A 14,927-nucleotide genomic window follows, 5' to 3' on the forward strand; every position below is an offset into this window, starting at 1 on the left:
CGCAATTTCTTAAAAAAAAATGAAGTAATCAACTTAGACTGCTGCCTTTCTATTGGGGGTAGCCCTCCTCTTTCACAATCGTTAGTACATGTAAGCTACCTGAGCAACAGTTTTGCACGGCTACAGTCTCTCCCCTGTTCAACTCCTTCAAATGCTCCTATACGCAAAAAAGAGTGTTGATGAAGATGAAACCCAAACTCGTCGCTTTCCTCTTCCTCGTTCTCCACCTCTCTTTTTTCGTCTATGTTATCCTTATCCGCGCCATAGGTATCGCAAATTTGGCGGAGTCGCTCTCTCAATCTGCCTCCCGTCGCCATTGATGCTAATGCCAAAGTTTTCCCCCTTCTACTCCACGAGGTTTTTGTGCCATTTATCATTCTGATTGGCAAATTATTTGTATCCTTTATCAAAATGAGACCGCAGTGAGTCCCAAGATATAGAAACCTCACGTCCAATAGTTCTGGTGTGATTCCCCGGGTGATTTTATGATGAGAAGATGGGATAGCGGCAAGGCCATCTAAGTATGTTTTTGCGCCAAGAGGAATCTTTGCCCATGGTAAATAGTTGTCGTATCCGCCGTAATAATTTGCAGAAATTTGCAAGCGCATCGTATCAACCTTTTTAATAAGCCCTTCAAGATAAATAGAACCGTCCATTCGAAATTCCTTGATGTTGATAGAATCATACTTATAGCCGGTTAGAAAATTAACACTTCCATCCACAGAAGCCCAAGACCACGAAGGCGCTCGTCGTCGCATATTAACCTGCTTCACATGATCATGCTTTCCATTTTCAATCCGGCCAAGATGACGCCATAGGAGCGACGGTATTATGCTATTTTTAAATGCACCAAAATAGTACTCATCTTGAGGAGTACTACCAAGCCGCGCAAGTCCTGCTATTGCAGGCAGTTTATCAGAGACAAAAGTAAAGCTCCTTAGGCTATACTCTTCCACAATATCATTCCAGTTGTAACGCAGTTGACCTGGCTCTTCCATTTTAATCGATGTTTTTTGGAATGCTATACTGTCCGAGGCACATTCTCTTCTGCTGGAACTTTGACACTTCCAAGAGAGCTCTTCGCTCCCAAATGAGACGCATCGTAGGGAAAGTAGCGCTTCCTGAAAAGCCCATCCACGCTGGTCTAACGGCTCATTTATCGGCAACGTAATATTGGCATTTTGGCCAAGATATACCAGTCTAGATTGATCTCGGTCGACGGGAAATGTGCAACAAGGACCTACTGGGGGGGTTCGATGATGAAAAAGCCCCTGGTATGCATCAGATGCCCCCGCGGCTTTGACCGTGAAAAAAGCCCCTTGGAAGACTTTGTCCATACGCTGCCCTTCTCGTTCCCAATCTCTAATCGCCTTGTAATCTTGGCCCTGTATGATGCACAGAGAGTCTACCCATATATAACGAACACCCAATCGTTTTGCTAACGTGATGGCGTCATAGATAGTTTGCGGCAGATTTTTTAGCGGAATGCTTTGTTTTAACTGTTCCATATTCGAACTTCTTAATGTAAAGAATGGTCTTTTACCCCAGCAGTAACTGAGAGCGATATACTTTCCGGTCTGACCCTCGGTTGTTGTGACCAGTAGAGGCTGCTGAGATCCATCCGGTGGCCCAACATCCACTACTCTCCTGGGTAAAGGAGAGTTTTCGTTAACGGGACACCTCCCATGATGATTCGTTAGGCAGTCTGACAGCCATTCGGAGACCAGATCAAAGCAGCGATTCGATCCGGAATATGACTCCGCTCTCCTCCACCCGATGGCGCATGCAGAGCTCGAGAATAAATCTATACACGTTAAGCTCAACACATATTTACTAAAGATAGTCATACTACATACCAGGATCAAAATCAGCGTGTACGGTGATATAGCCACGGACCAGCCAAGGCTTCTCGTCCGGTGGGCCAAGATACCAACGTCCATCTCCCTCAGGACACCACATGAAATCGGAGCGCCTTTTCTCTTCTGCCACAACCACGTATATCATTTCCAATAATTGATGATATGGTGGATATCTGTACAAGGTGACACTGCAGCAACTCATAGACTGAAGCTTATGCATATCTGATCTTAGTGACGACAGTATAATAGAACATAAATCGCACGAAGTAGCGCCATTGGCGTTCATATTACCTAAAAGACTCGCAATGTCCGAATAGAGCATGTAGCCTTCGGCGGTAATATCACCCAGACAAAGATTCTGACATTTAGTACATCGTCCGAGGGAAACGTCAGACAGCTTAGCCTCATCTTTATCATCATTTTCCTTTCTTTCAACAGTAGAAGACATAAGATATCTCGGATAATAAAAAAGAAAGGTATTAGAGATTGCTTTCGTCGTGGGAAAGTAGACACTTGTGTAAGTCAAGCTATACGTTACAATTATATCGCTCAATATTTTGGGGCTATGTCGAAAGATTGCTGCCTAAATGCCCTGTCTCATCGTTTATGTACAGTAAACCTTGGTTCTAACGAACCCCACCCCACCTAAGACGATAATCGGGCTGTAAGGATAGGAGAGGCCTGACGCAGATTCCTCCCATACAAATTTACTGTTATTTGAAGGGGAAAAGAAATGGCGGGTGGAAGGAAGTGTCTCAACGCCTCGTCTATAACATAATGATATAAAAGGCCTTAACATGTAGCACCCAGCTTTATCATGGCTGCCCAAGGCGAGTCAGCAGGCTTACAAGTGTAGCATTAATGCATATAGCACTTTAACTTCAGCATCCATACAGGAAATATTAATCAGGGTCCCTAGCTTCTTGAAGGCCTTATGTTTTGACATCAGCTGATGCATATGTGGAATGCGCTGTCCTCGCTTGACACAGCCTGATTTCATGGCCTCAACCTCAATATTTTCATCGCTTGGCTAGCTCGGTTACAGCCTGGTTGCGGTCTTGTCACAGTCATCGGTGAAGGCGCACCATTGGAAGCACGAACACTTGTTGTGTAATACATCCGTATACACTGATTGGCAGTATGAACTACAATGAGATCACCTTGAGATAAAGGAATTAGAAAGACGGGACCGAATACAGCAAAGAAAGTACACTTGCGTTCGTTGTGAGACACAAAGATACCGATAAAATCCCAAGAGTACAGGTAGCATCAAGAAGCATCCTCACACTCAGTTACGACAGCTGTCCAACAGCCCTGCACACCACACTTAAGACAAGGGCTTGACGGGACCCTGAATTTTGAAACGGTCAGTGTAAGCGCCGTTTTCTGTGTTAGGTCAGATGACATGTTGACAGCGATAAATTGCTTAGTGCGTGGTTCATTGCCCTCCAAAACCGGAATCTTGCAACTCCAAATTTGGAGTCTCGGGAAGCAAGAAATAGAAGATATCAAACTCAAGAGATGAGCTTCACGGGACCCCGAATTCCCCACTACCTATGGTCGTATGTACTGGTTTACTTCTTGAACCAGTTATAACCATGAAACCTAAATAGGTCGTAATTTCATATGGAGCAAATGCCAGATTGTAAGTGTTGCCCAACTGTGTCAGGACTTGGCAATGTCAGCTCGTCATGTTATCTCGTGTTAGATATGTCTAGTGCAATTTAAAGCCCTCTTACACAAACTGCGTGAGGCCCAATGGACTGTGAACTCATTATAGTCGAATTCACTGATTCACATTCTCAAATGTAGCTCCCCACTTCTCGAAAGAATACATAATGGAAACGCGGGATGGACGGCATTTATTAATTTTCAATTATCCGACCGCCCATCGAAATGAGAAAAGCTAACCTCATATAAATGACATAGCATAACTATATACCATATATTTGCTACTTGATGGTGAATTTCTGGTACGCCATATGCACTCGGGATTGCCCTTTCCTTGAAGGCGACGCTATTATACCACCGCTGTTTATGGCTTCTCCATACATAATTCCATGAACATAGCAGTCCCCAACCACCCGAAACGACATCCCGAATTGGCGAAGTACGATTGGAACTCGACAGCCGTCAAGTATGGTAATAAGATCCCCTACTAATGCTGTACTTGGAACAAGACATAGCATACCTCCCTGCACGATGCCTAGCTTCCGTCCTCGGCAACGATCGCCTAATTCTTTACTAAAGAGCAAAAATTTACTCCGCACATCAAGGATGAGATCTGGATCATGTTTGCCATCCAGATCTATCTGAAGAAGGCCTTCAAGGGATTGGCGGAATGCATGATAGTGGTCACGATATTCAGCTGGGGCAGGCTGTTGACCGCCGGCTTGGTCCGCAATAAGAGTTCGCCAGAGCACATCTTGTTTGCTTGACGTGCTGACATTACCTGAACACCCTGATGCTAGCTTCTCACAGGACTGCAGCCATTCGACTACTTTCGCCACTGGAGCCTTGGAGGAATAGCCTGAGTATCGAGAGCCCAGTTGTTGTATTTGACCATATATCATGCCATTCACTATCAGCAAATTTGGAGATCTGAATATTGCGTTAGTGTCTGGAGTTGAAGCGGAAAAGGTGCTTGGGGTCCTCAAATTCGACAGCAAGTGATACCCAGGAAGTTTAGGGCGAGATGGGCCGTGGATATTAATGCTTCGTGATGTCATATCAATCGCATCCCAAGAACGCTCCTGAATGCTCCAGTTGGGTACCCATGTGGGGAGGATATCTTTTGATGGCTCTAAGCCACATGCCTCTGCTAAAACATCATATAAGCCGCCAGACGTTATCATGGCTTTTGCGGCAGAGATGTAAACATCGCAAATCGACTTGGCATAACTGACTTGGAAATGGTGCACTATGTTGCCTTCTGGGTAACATAACCTTTCAGCGTCCTTGGCTAGTCCTAGTAATGCATACACCTTATCTCGAGCATTACCTGCTTCTGCAGATCTTGCCAGGAACGCCAAATTGAGAAGGTCAAGAGCGCCTGGTTGGATGGTTCGAAGCAACTCTAATTGGCGCAAAACAACGTTCAGATGGCCTTTTGAGTCTTTCACTTCTGTCAAAAGACCTCCTTCAGCAAATACTCTGAGTCCCCCTACAAAATCTTCCCATGAACGACATACTGTGCCACAAAGGACGGATGCCCGAGTTTTGCAGCAGATAAGCTCTTGAATTATCCATGCTCGTCGAAACCATGGCCGGAAGAGTATGTCTCCCACATAGTCGGCGTGGCCTTGTGGTATTCTCGATAAGACTTCTAGAGCGATAGACTCGGTGCCCATGTAGTCAAGGTAAGGCCAACGCAGCCGCAGATAGTCCAAAAGGAGCATTCCATTCTTGCTTGCCCCTGTTGGACCTCCTATCCAAACTACAAGAGAGTTTGCTTGCTTGTAGATTTGCGTCATTCGCTTGACCTGTTCTTCTTTTTCTATGTTTGAACTCTGGTTTATGCATATCGCATCAATCCAGATGGTTTCCACGCCCATATACCGCAGATAAAGGAGCGCTTCGTGCAAGTTTAGCGTTACTTCTAGTATACTCCCATTGCAAAGTATCGGGGCTGTAGGTGTCTCTAGACCCCAAGTGTACGATAGAGCAGTGTACGGCATGCGTGGCTGTAAAGCTGAATCCATTTCTATTGCATGAAGACTGCATTCGATTGAGCTCCATGGCTTCCCAGGGGACAGTTTTAGAACACGAATTTGCCCTTCACGTAAGCTAGCATAGAGGAGTTTACTATGCTTGTTGAGGAATCTTCCTTTATGAGATCTTTAGTATAGGTTGTGAGGGTAATCATGTTAGAACAATCGGGGTCGACATACTCCTCAAAGCAATTATCTTAGGCCACTGTACGATGTACAAAATCCAATCACATATCAATGACCACGGCCATGGGTGTTTCGGGCGTTTGCATATCCCACTATTTGGCTGCTGACGAGCAAGGAAAGCCCGATACGGATCCTCAAGCTGCTTTAATTTCTCATAAATAACTATGACTCTCCACGTGAACCAGAAGGCCAATGGCCCACCTAGAAAGAGGCACACATTCTTCGTGTTTACAGCCTGAAACCACATCGTGATGATGTTCCAAAAAAGTCTCCAGGCTCTATATCGTCCTGAATGTCCGTCATAGAAAATGTCTCATGCGGGGTATAGCCTAGAAGTCAGTCTTACCCTGTTAATATGAAGAACCAACAACACGTTTCAAACTACCAATGACGTAGCCTAAACCATAGCCCCGCCACACGCGATGTGAACGCCTTTCCTACCTTATACTTGAATTCACTCTTATTGTTGGAGGCTTAATATGTCGTTTAGAGAAGAATACGATGTTGTTATCCTGTTGTTATCCTCATTGATGAGACCGACGTTTTGTGAGAAATAACACGAAACTCACCTCAAGGGAGCAGTTTAGTATCTAGTGATTTTCTCGGCCTATCTAAACAACATCAGGAATCTGCAGCTCCTTATAATAAACAACATATATATTTCAGTCTTCCTTGAAGCATTAAATCCTGCTAAAATGTCCTATTTTGAAACACCAAAGAGTGATGAGTATTTTGGAGAGGCATCCATGGTTCCTACTTCTGTCATCGTTGATTGCGATAAGTTAGACCTTGGAGAGAGAAGAACAGACAAAATAGAGTGAAAGACTTGTAATAGTATTCCAATTCATTTCTCATTTCAACTTTTAACTCTCAGCTTACTGTTATACATACTGGCTTCAGGTTCTATCTACAGCCTTCCTTGGAACAGCATGATAATTACATGTACCGACTTTACCATGTCTAGTTTATGTATTAGCCCAGCAGCTAGGCATCAGGGTGATGCAGCCCCTGACTCATATCAGTAGAGAGTTACTCAAAACTATTGAACGATTCCACTGTCAAAGCCCAGTTCATAAACTGGACCAAAAATTCCGATCCTTCTTACTGGGATGGGTCTGTTCCGGCAGCATCCCATACGCCGGCGCGCCCTTCATAGATTCAAAGCTGCTGCTAACCTCCACTTCAATAGTGCTATAGTTAGGTGACATCCCGTCCTGCAATCCACTACTGAGCAGATCTGTCTGAGATGCTAACTCCTTGGCTACTGTCACCACACTGGCTGCCATCGCGTAGCTTTTACCAAGCATCTTAAACACAGATATCTCCTTGTCTAACGCTCTGATGGGTCGATGGAGTTTGCAAAAATGAGGCTAATTGGTGATTGTGATGTTCTATTGGCACTGGAAGAACTCTTACCAGCTATTCGTGATGTCCGTCTTCGTAATGGCCTGGAGGCTGGAGCGAATCCGCACCTTGTGGATGAGAATAGGGACATAGAGATTATTATGGCAATACGGAGCGGTTATGCGATAGTGGCTAAAATTCTTGAAGGGTTGGGAGGATATGTACAAGCTTGAATTCGATGTATATATACATATACTTATTAATGAGAAATTTTATCTGCCCCAATCTGCCATCTTCTATGAAGGGAACTGCATTAAATCTTTTATAATTAGTTAGCTGGCTTATAGCACTTGGTGTGTGGCAGTTTGTTACATTTAGCTGTTAATTCTTACGTCCTTATAGGTATTGATGATATGTAATTTGCAGGCGATATTGTATATGTAATTGATTTCCTCGAGCATGCTTGAAGTTAGTAAATATCTTACCGCGAGGTTTATTGACTTCCAAAAACGGAAGCATGTGACTCCGAATTTGGAGTCTTGAGATGTAAAAAACGGAAGACATCCAACTTAAGAGAAGAGCTTGACGGGACCCCGAATTTTCCACTACCTATGACCGTATGTATTAGCATAACTTCATAAAATAGGATATAGCCTTTGTTTTAAGGAACCGTCTATTGCGTACAAAGCTATCTCTGAGTATTGAGCCGCTAACAAAGCCAGGTCGTGTGGCTAAGCGATTTAAATTGCCGATCTCGAAAAATCAGGTACCTGTAGTTTAAAAAAAAAAACATCCATAGCCCTCTATCCCTATATTATAGCGCTATATACACTATACTATAGCACTATATCGACTATACTATAGCGCTATATTTACTATACTATAGCACTATATCCTTAGGGTATATTATCGTAGTATTGACTTTTAATTCCCTATACTACATCGCTATAGACACTGTATTATAGTGCAACATCCCCTATATTATAGCGCTATATCCCGGGCTTCAATATATTATTGATAGCGCTTCATCCTTACTAGAGAGGTCGGGCAGAGGGCTTTTACTTACATGTATAGTATTACATACATGTAGTCTTCCTCTATATTATCCTTCTACCGGTACTTCATGGTTCCTGCCCCTTCCAACAGTATCATCTTCAGGATATTCATACATGTAGTTATCCAACGCCCGGCACCTGCAACCATTGCCTTCACACCAGAAAGTCAACCATGAGGATAGCTGCAGGCCATCAATGAGTCCTCTATATCTAAATGGGGATTCCCTAAGAGAAGTTCCCCGCACCCTTAACTCACTGTGGTAAGCCAATTTCATCATCGGCACACTCAATCACACAATCATGCATACTTAGCTATACCACGACCGACTTAGTAGGTTCCATGTTCTCAAGTTGAAAGAAAATTGAGGAATGAATAGTTCGTTTTCACAAACGCCTCAGACGATTGCGGTCGCCATACGATTATTGCCCTGTTTCCCGCCTCAATTATCGTGCTTTTCCCTGCTCCAAATAATCCCAATGGACTTCTGGGAGGAAGAGGTGGCCCAAGTACGTCGCCCCAAGCGTTTCAAGCGAGGCCATACGGCTTGTCGTCGGTGTCGCTCGAAGAAAACAAAATGCGACAACCGCCGGCCTTCATGTGGTGTTTGCGTGGAGAATCACGTTCAATGTGTATATGGGGAGCTGGATGGACAGCAGATTCCACAGTAAGGGATCGACTACCTTTGCTATAAGTGACTCTGGTGTAACCTAATTTATGAGCAGGGAGCCAACGTTGACAGATGTCATGAATCGCGTCAACCATGTTGCTCATCTTTTAGAGCTTTCTCGACGACCAGCATATGAAGATTCGACTGTTTCTAGCTGTAAATCGCTTCATTCATCCTCGCCTCCTCTAGACACAGCGCAAAACGCCACTTTCTCAGGAGCGTCTAATCTGGGACGGCCCGCACATGCTGTCAAAGCAGCCGGGATCTCATTTGAAGCTACAACCAAGTGGCCAATCATTCAGAACATAATTTCACAAGGCATCATCTCGCCTAGACAGCCATCTAGTCCATCGACGACAAACAATAGCCCACATAGTCAGAGGGATGAGCCCCCGGCTGGGTTTAGAACGGGGAATGCTAAATGTCTGGCGGAGGAACTGACAACACCATTATCGCCAATAGACAAGGCTCATATTCAAAACCTCTGCCAGAGGTATCTGACTGTGGCGCACGTAAAGAATCCGATATTCGACGTCTTAAGATTCAACTTACAGGTCAAGATGATAATAGACGGTGGGTTTGATTGGGGTGAAGACTCCTGCGTTGTAGTGAGATGAACCTGACTTCTCCTTGGAAATCAACTTGGACTGTACTCCAATTGCTAAATTCCAATAGATGCTGGCATGTGCCCTTGCCAATACCGTGAAGCAAGTCGGGGAGTCGTTTGAATACTCAAACCCTTCCCCAGATTCCTACAATCAGATATTCTACGACGCCTCGGAAATGAACTGCACACCTGGCGATGCGTTCTACCTTGCGGCCAAGAAGCGCCTTGGTCTCCTAGACGTCACGCTCACATCGGTTCAGTGCTTCTTTCTGGCTGGACTATATGAGATGTGTCGGTTGAGACCCACCAATGCCTGGGTTCATTATAGTCAGGCTTGCAGTCGTTTGCAATTTATACTTTCTCATCGGAACGTGAGAGATGACAGTCTTGACACAGAGTTCCATGTTTTAGAACGACTGTATTTCTCCTGTTGTAGAACTGAGCGGTACGTTTGCCTTGTACAAGGCATAGGTCATGTCGTTTGCTGAAAGTATCACAGAGACCTTCGAGAAGAGCTCGGCCTTCCACCAGCAGGTATTACCAGCTTACACTTTCCTCGGGAGTTTCCAAGTCTCCCTTCCTGGACCTCATTCCACGGCAGTGTGAATGAGAATTCATCCAACACAAACCCAAATTGGCAGATACTGCCATCAAGCGTCATACAACAACAAGAAGAACATAGCTGGTACTATTATCTCGCGTGCATAGCGCTGAGGAAAAAGGCTGATTCTATTAATGACTTACTCTACGAGCCGGGAGAACATGTTTGGCTGGAGAATGTAGAGCATGTGATGGCCCAGGCCGTTCTCCAGGAGCATGAACTTGACCAATGGAGAACAATATTGCCCAAAACATTGGAATTTGATGCTGACGATGGTGCTCCCGAAGACCTAGCTTTTATCTTGGAATGCAGACAACTACAATGGCGCCAGATTTCTTACCGACCTTTACTCTATTACGCTCTTCACAAGCCCGACACGGACCCATACTTTGATCGTGTATTGCCATTAGCACAGAAATGCCTCCAGTACTGTGCTCTCACGATCAAGCGACTTACAAGACCACATCATTACGAGGCGACCTGGTTTAGCTATCGGGCCATCTCCACCGCAACGCTATTGATTCTGGCTGCGCAACTCCGTGGACCTCCTTTATATGTACACAATTGGCGAGCCTTGGTTTCGTTGTCGCTCCGGGTACTTGCTGCTCGCACAGCGCGCGCAGCATACATTGATCAGGCGCGGCCAGTGCTGGAAACACTCCTGAAACACGTCACCAAAGATCATGAGTAGACTTATCTGGGGAGGCAGGTCTATGACGGCTCATGTATTGTATATGTTATCCGTGCGCATAATTAATATGTATTCAATACTAATGTCCACCTCTAAATTCTACCCTTGCTTTGCGACAGACTTCAGCATAGAGGCACCATGTCCAGTAATTCAAACGTCTAGCAGCTAATCTAAAAGTAGTCTATAGGTAGCTAGTTCGAATCTTTGCAGCTCTATCTCTACGCCACCATTCTTAATGGGCAGCTCCTCCAAGTCGTCTTCCAAGATATTGCATTTCCACGCCTTCTGAATCTTGGCGTGCCTGGTCTCTAAGAGAGCCCTGTTCTTCCCACCAATGGCATCATATACTCGGCATACGATGCTTTTGCCCTCCCTTGTAGGCAAATTGCCACAACTCACATCTGTATCATCTTCTGCTCTCTTGATGGTGTCCAGCACAAGTCCTAGGCCGTCTCTCAATTTGACGGGGCTCGCTGACAACTCCGGCGAGCAGATCCCGTTAGGGCGCGAGGCAATACGGACCGGGATGTTGAACTCAAAGCCCTTCTTCACTGTTTGCCAACCAACAGGTCCTTCGTGAGGGAAAATGCCCCATTTAATATGATGACGACCCATATCAGCGTTGGCATCGGGGGCCTTTGGTGAACGGAGCAGGCTCAATCGCATCATGTTTCCACTCGTAGCGAAGCCATATTTGGAGTCGTTGAGAATGCTCACACCGTATCCTGCTTCCGATAAGTCGGCCCATTTGTGACAGCACACCTCGAACTTGGCCATATCCCAGGAGGTGTTGTAATGTGTTGGCCGTTCCACAATGCCGAATTGAGTCTCATATGATGCCTTTGTGTTGTAAATATCCACCGGGAACTGGACCTTGAGGAACTTCATGTTCTCATGCCAGTCGACGTCTGCAGAGCATTCAATATGACTTTCCTCTTGGGGATCAATAACAGCATTGAGGGATATAGTAGTCTTGATGGAGCTGCTCCCAGATATCTTTGTGACTGTTGTCACTGAAACTCTCTGAGGTCCACTTTCAGCTAGATACGAAACCCCTCCTTCCAGTTCGCGACCTTGAGAGAGATGATATGTCTCCACATCCCAGGCTTGATGATAAAGGGGCATATCACCAAACACAACGAGCTGATTGGCTCTTGCACCATCAGGGATTATTTCACGGTCTCTGCGGATGTCATATAGCGAGACGATGGTGCCCTGAGTCACCGTGACACGATACTGGCTGTTTGACAAGATCCAGACACCCTTGCTGGTTTCAGATATGGTCGCTGCCTCGAAGGAAACGCCTGACAGGGGCTGAAGTGGTGATATCCCGGGTCCACATCGGTAGAAACCAAACTTCTGGTTACCCTCGAAACGAGCTGCTGCTGGCAATGGCATTAGACCGACCCTGTCCCAATCGAGCGTGTTTACTCCCACAAGGTTGGCAGAATCTGTTGGTTGCAAGTTTAGCTGAAGCGCGGTTGCAACATTCGTAAGTGCTGTATTTCCTACGGAGAATACCTCATCGTAGAGCTAGTATCGTTAGTCTTCAGTTCAACTAGAAATATGAAACAGTGGGAGTGCAATAACTCACTTTATCCGTATCATCGTAGCACATCTCAATCGAGCTCCCTGGAAGGCAGTCATGGAATTGACAAAGCAGAACCTTCTCCCACATCTCGTCAATCTCGTTCTTTGGGTACCTATAAGTTGAATCCTTTTGTATACTGGCAAGCGTGGCCAAATATTCCAGATCATGTAGGAAGATCTCAGCCCGTCGGTTGTTCAACTTGGTCTTAGCCTGGGTAGTATAAGTGCCCCGATGATATTCAAAGTACAGTTCACCGAACCAAGTAACAAAAGGATTATTGGCATCCTTTTCTGTTTGCTCCAGCTGAGAGAAGAAGTCGTCCACAGAGTTACCCTGTTGAACGCGAGGCAGGCGACCTACTTGATCACTCATGCCACGGCATCGCCTCAAGCTTTCCAAGTGCGCGATTGTTGGACCGCCTCCTCCGTCGCCCTTTCCATAAACTAATAGCGAGGTGTTATCCTGGTCCATTGATTTGTGTCTCGTTTCGCAGCGTACGAGGTCTTGCAACGTCGCTTCCGCATTGTATTTCTCTGCAGGTGTCATATGACAAAGCACTTTGCTCCGACCATCCAGTGCCACCCAGTTGAAGGTGGTATGTGGAAAGTTGTTGATGTTGTTCCAACTAAGCTTCTGCGTGAAGAACCTCGTCATTCCCGCTAGGCGACAAATCTGGGGAAGCTGACCCGAATAACCAAAAGTGTCAGGTAGCCAGAATGTAGTATGCCTGCGACCAAATCGACTTTGAAAGTATCGCTGTCCGTATAGAAATTGACGGACTAGAGATTCACCACTAGGGAGGTTTGTATCATGCTCAACCCAACTTCCACCAATTGGCTGGAAGGTTCCCTTGGCGACCTTTTCCTTGACCCGCTTGTAGATTGTTGGATACAAAGTCTCCAGCCATTTGTACTGCTGTGCTTGGGAGCAGCAGAACCGGTACTCAGGATATAGGTCCATAAGATTGCATTGACTAATCCACGAACGAGCGACTTTCCTCTTCGTTTCATCCCAAGGCCAAAGCCAACATGTGTCGATATGGCAGTGGCCAATAGCCGAGACTATTGCCGTCTGATCTGTCTTAAAAACCTCTTCTGTGTTAATTCTGTCACCAAGATAGCTTCGAGCAATTTCTCTGCACTTTGAAATAGCACCCGAGCTGCCGTCGCCAGCAGAGAAAGTATCTAGGATATCGTCGCATGCCCGCTGAGCACGATGCGATTGCCACGAGTCTTGAGGCAGATATAGTGCCGCATCTGTTATCATCAAATATTAGTAGCTCGCGATGGTACGAGTTTTCATATCAAGGGGACTACATACCCCTTATGACGTAAAAGTCAAATAATAGCTGCCTTGCATCGACATTGACGGCTACAATGTCTGCCTTTTCAAGTTTGAAGTACTTGTCCGTGGGAGGAGGCTGTATAATGTCGTGCATTTCAGCATTTCCAAACATGGTGTTGCATGCCATTTCGATGAAAAAGGTATGTCTTTTCCCATCCTTCCACTGTTGAGGGAAGATCCATTCCTGTCTCTCACCTCCACGTTCACTGCCCCCTGTCAAGCCTTGCACAGGTTCGCCATCTTCCGTCCAAACCATAGCCTCGCTATTAGAGTTCCAATGCAACTCGAGATGAGAATAGTTCGTCATACATTGTGGCACAACGATTTCCACCCGAAACCAATGTGTAGACCAACTGGGTCCGAAAGAAACGCCTACTTCCGTGGGTTTGAACACCTGAGATTTAACCTCCACGAACGTAGGGCGCGACGGTGCGGTTGGAGAGTACACCTGAAAAAAAAATCAACAAAATACTTCCAGAGCAAGATTCAATGTAACCTACCCAGAGTCGAACATTGTCACCTCCAGAGACTGTTGCATGAGCAAGTTTTCTGTGGGTATCATCAGCGTTTGCTCAGCCCCAGAGAACGCCAATCGGTATGAGGCTTACGGAAATATGCTTTGTTCCTTGTACTGTTTCGTATCCGTGAAGTGTGCAAGTCGCTTTTGTTGGATTGATTGAATCTATTACTATAATGAGCTTATAAGCTTACGATAGTGAGATGCCATTTGCGAAAACTATTAGTGACCGACCTTCTTGCCAACAGGTTTCACAACAGGCTGCGAACAACACCCCTGGCGACTGTGCATTTGAGAATCCATGGCGTTTTCGATCCAAACTTGGCAAGTTGAGTTTGTGTGTGAATGCATGTATCCTGTGTGCAACCCAGGTGCCTTGTTTATAATCACATAATCATCTCATATCAATTCTTTCTCACGTTTCAGTAATCTTGCAATTTAACAATCATATCGAACAGGCCTGCAAATTGGTCATTAGAGGTCAATGTGGATTCTAGTGGAGGACTCGGGTCTCGCTCTGTTCCCTTCAATGCTCCCCGGACCCCCCGACCACTCTAGTGAAAACGCCACGATCCCAGAAGAGGCGTTTCCACATTCTTAGCTTTCACACCAGCATTCGCAAGGAAGGGTCGAGTTTGGTTAGAGGGGTTTATCCCTGTTCAACGAATGCGCGCGCTGCTTGTTTTTCATTAGGCCTTGTAGTAAGGAAATGCTTTGGCAAATTCGTTCGTCCTGTCGTTAACTCCCCATCTTC

The 14,927-nt window shown here is 45.6% G+C and overlaps 4 protein-coding genes across 4 annotated transcripts; 1 reads left to right on the top strand and 3 right to left on the bottom strand.

Moving 5' to 3' along the window:
• Window positions 1–701: 701 nt before the first annotated feature.
• Window positions 702–1,745, bottom strand: TRIVIDRAFT_128645 (uncharacterized protein; the record flags this gene model as incomplete). The annotated part of the gene is made up of 2 exons (XM_014095177.1): window positions 702–1,151; window positions 1,245–1,745. Coding segments are annotated over 2 exons (951 nt in total), but the record flags the coding sequence as incomplete, so codon positions are not given.
• A 3,308-nt stretch (window positions 1,746–5,053) lies between these two features.
• On the bottom strand, window positions 5,054–5,632 carry TRIVIDRAFT_25970 (uncharacterized protein; the record flags this gene model as incomplete). Its single annotated transcript, XM_014095178.1, has 1 exon — window positions 5,054–5,632. A coding segment is annotated over one exon (579 nt), but the record flags the coding sequence as incomplete, so codon positions are not given.
• Window positions 5,633–8,631: 2,999 nt separating this feature from the next.
• TRIVIDRAFT_65782 (uncharacterized protein) lies at window positions 8,632–10,721 on the top strand (the record flags this gene model as incomplete). The annotated part of the gene is made up of 4 exons (XM_014095179.1): window positions 8,632–8,819; window positions 8,878–9,430; window positions 9,498–9,874; window positions 9,929–10,721. The coding sequence occupies 4 exons, from the start codon at window positions 8,632–8,634 to the stop codon at window positions 10,719–10,721; spliced, it is 1,911 nt and encodes a 636-aa protein (XP_013950654.1).
• Window positions 10,722–10,886: 165 nt separating this feature from the next.
• On the bottom strand, window positions 10,887–14,476 carry TRIVIDRAFT_227314 (glycoside hydrolase family 38 protein; the record flags this gene model as incomplete). The annotated part of the gene is made up of 6 exons (XM_014095180.1): window positions 10,887–12,254; window positions 12,316–13,568; window positions 13,633–14,104; window positions 14,157–14,205; window positions 14,265–14,338; window positions 14,408–14,476. 6 exons carry the CDS (start codon window positions 14,474–14,476, stop codon window positions 10,887–10,889), a joined length of 3,285 nt encoding a protein of 1,094 aa, XP_013950655.1.
• Between the last annotated feature and the right edge of the window lie 451 nt (window positions 14,477–14,927).

The sequence above is a fragment of the Trichoderma virens genome (genome assembly GCF_000170995.1).
Source record: "Trichoderma virens Gv29-8 chromosome Unknown TRIVIscaffold_90, whole genome shotgun sequence".
NCBI classification, from domain to species: Eukaryota; Fungi; Ascomycota; class Sordariomycetes; order Hypocreales; family Hypocreaceae; genus Trichoderma; species Trichoderma virens.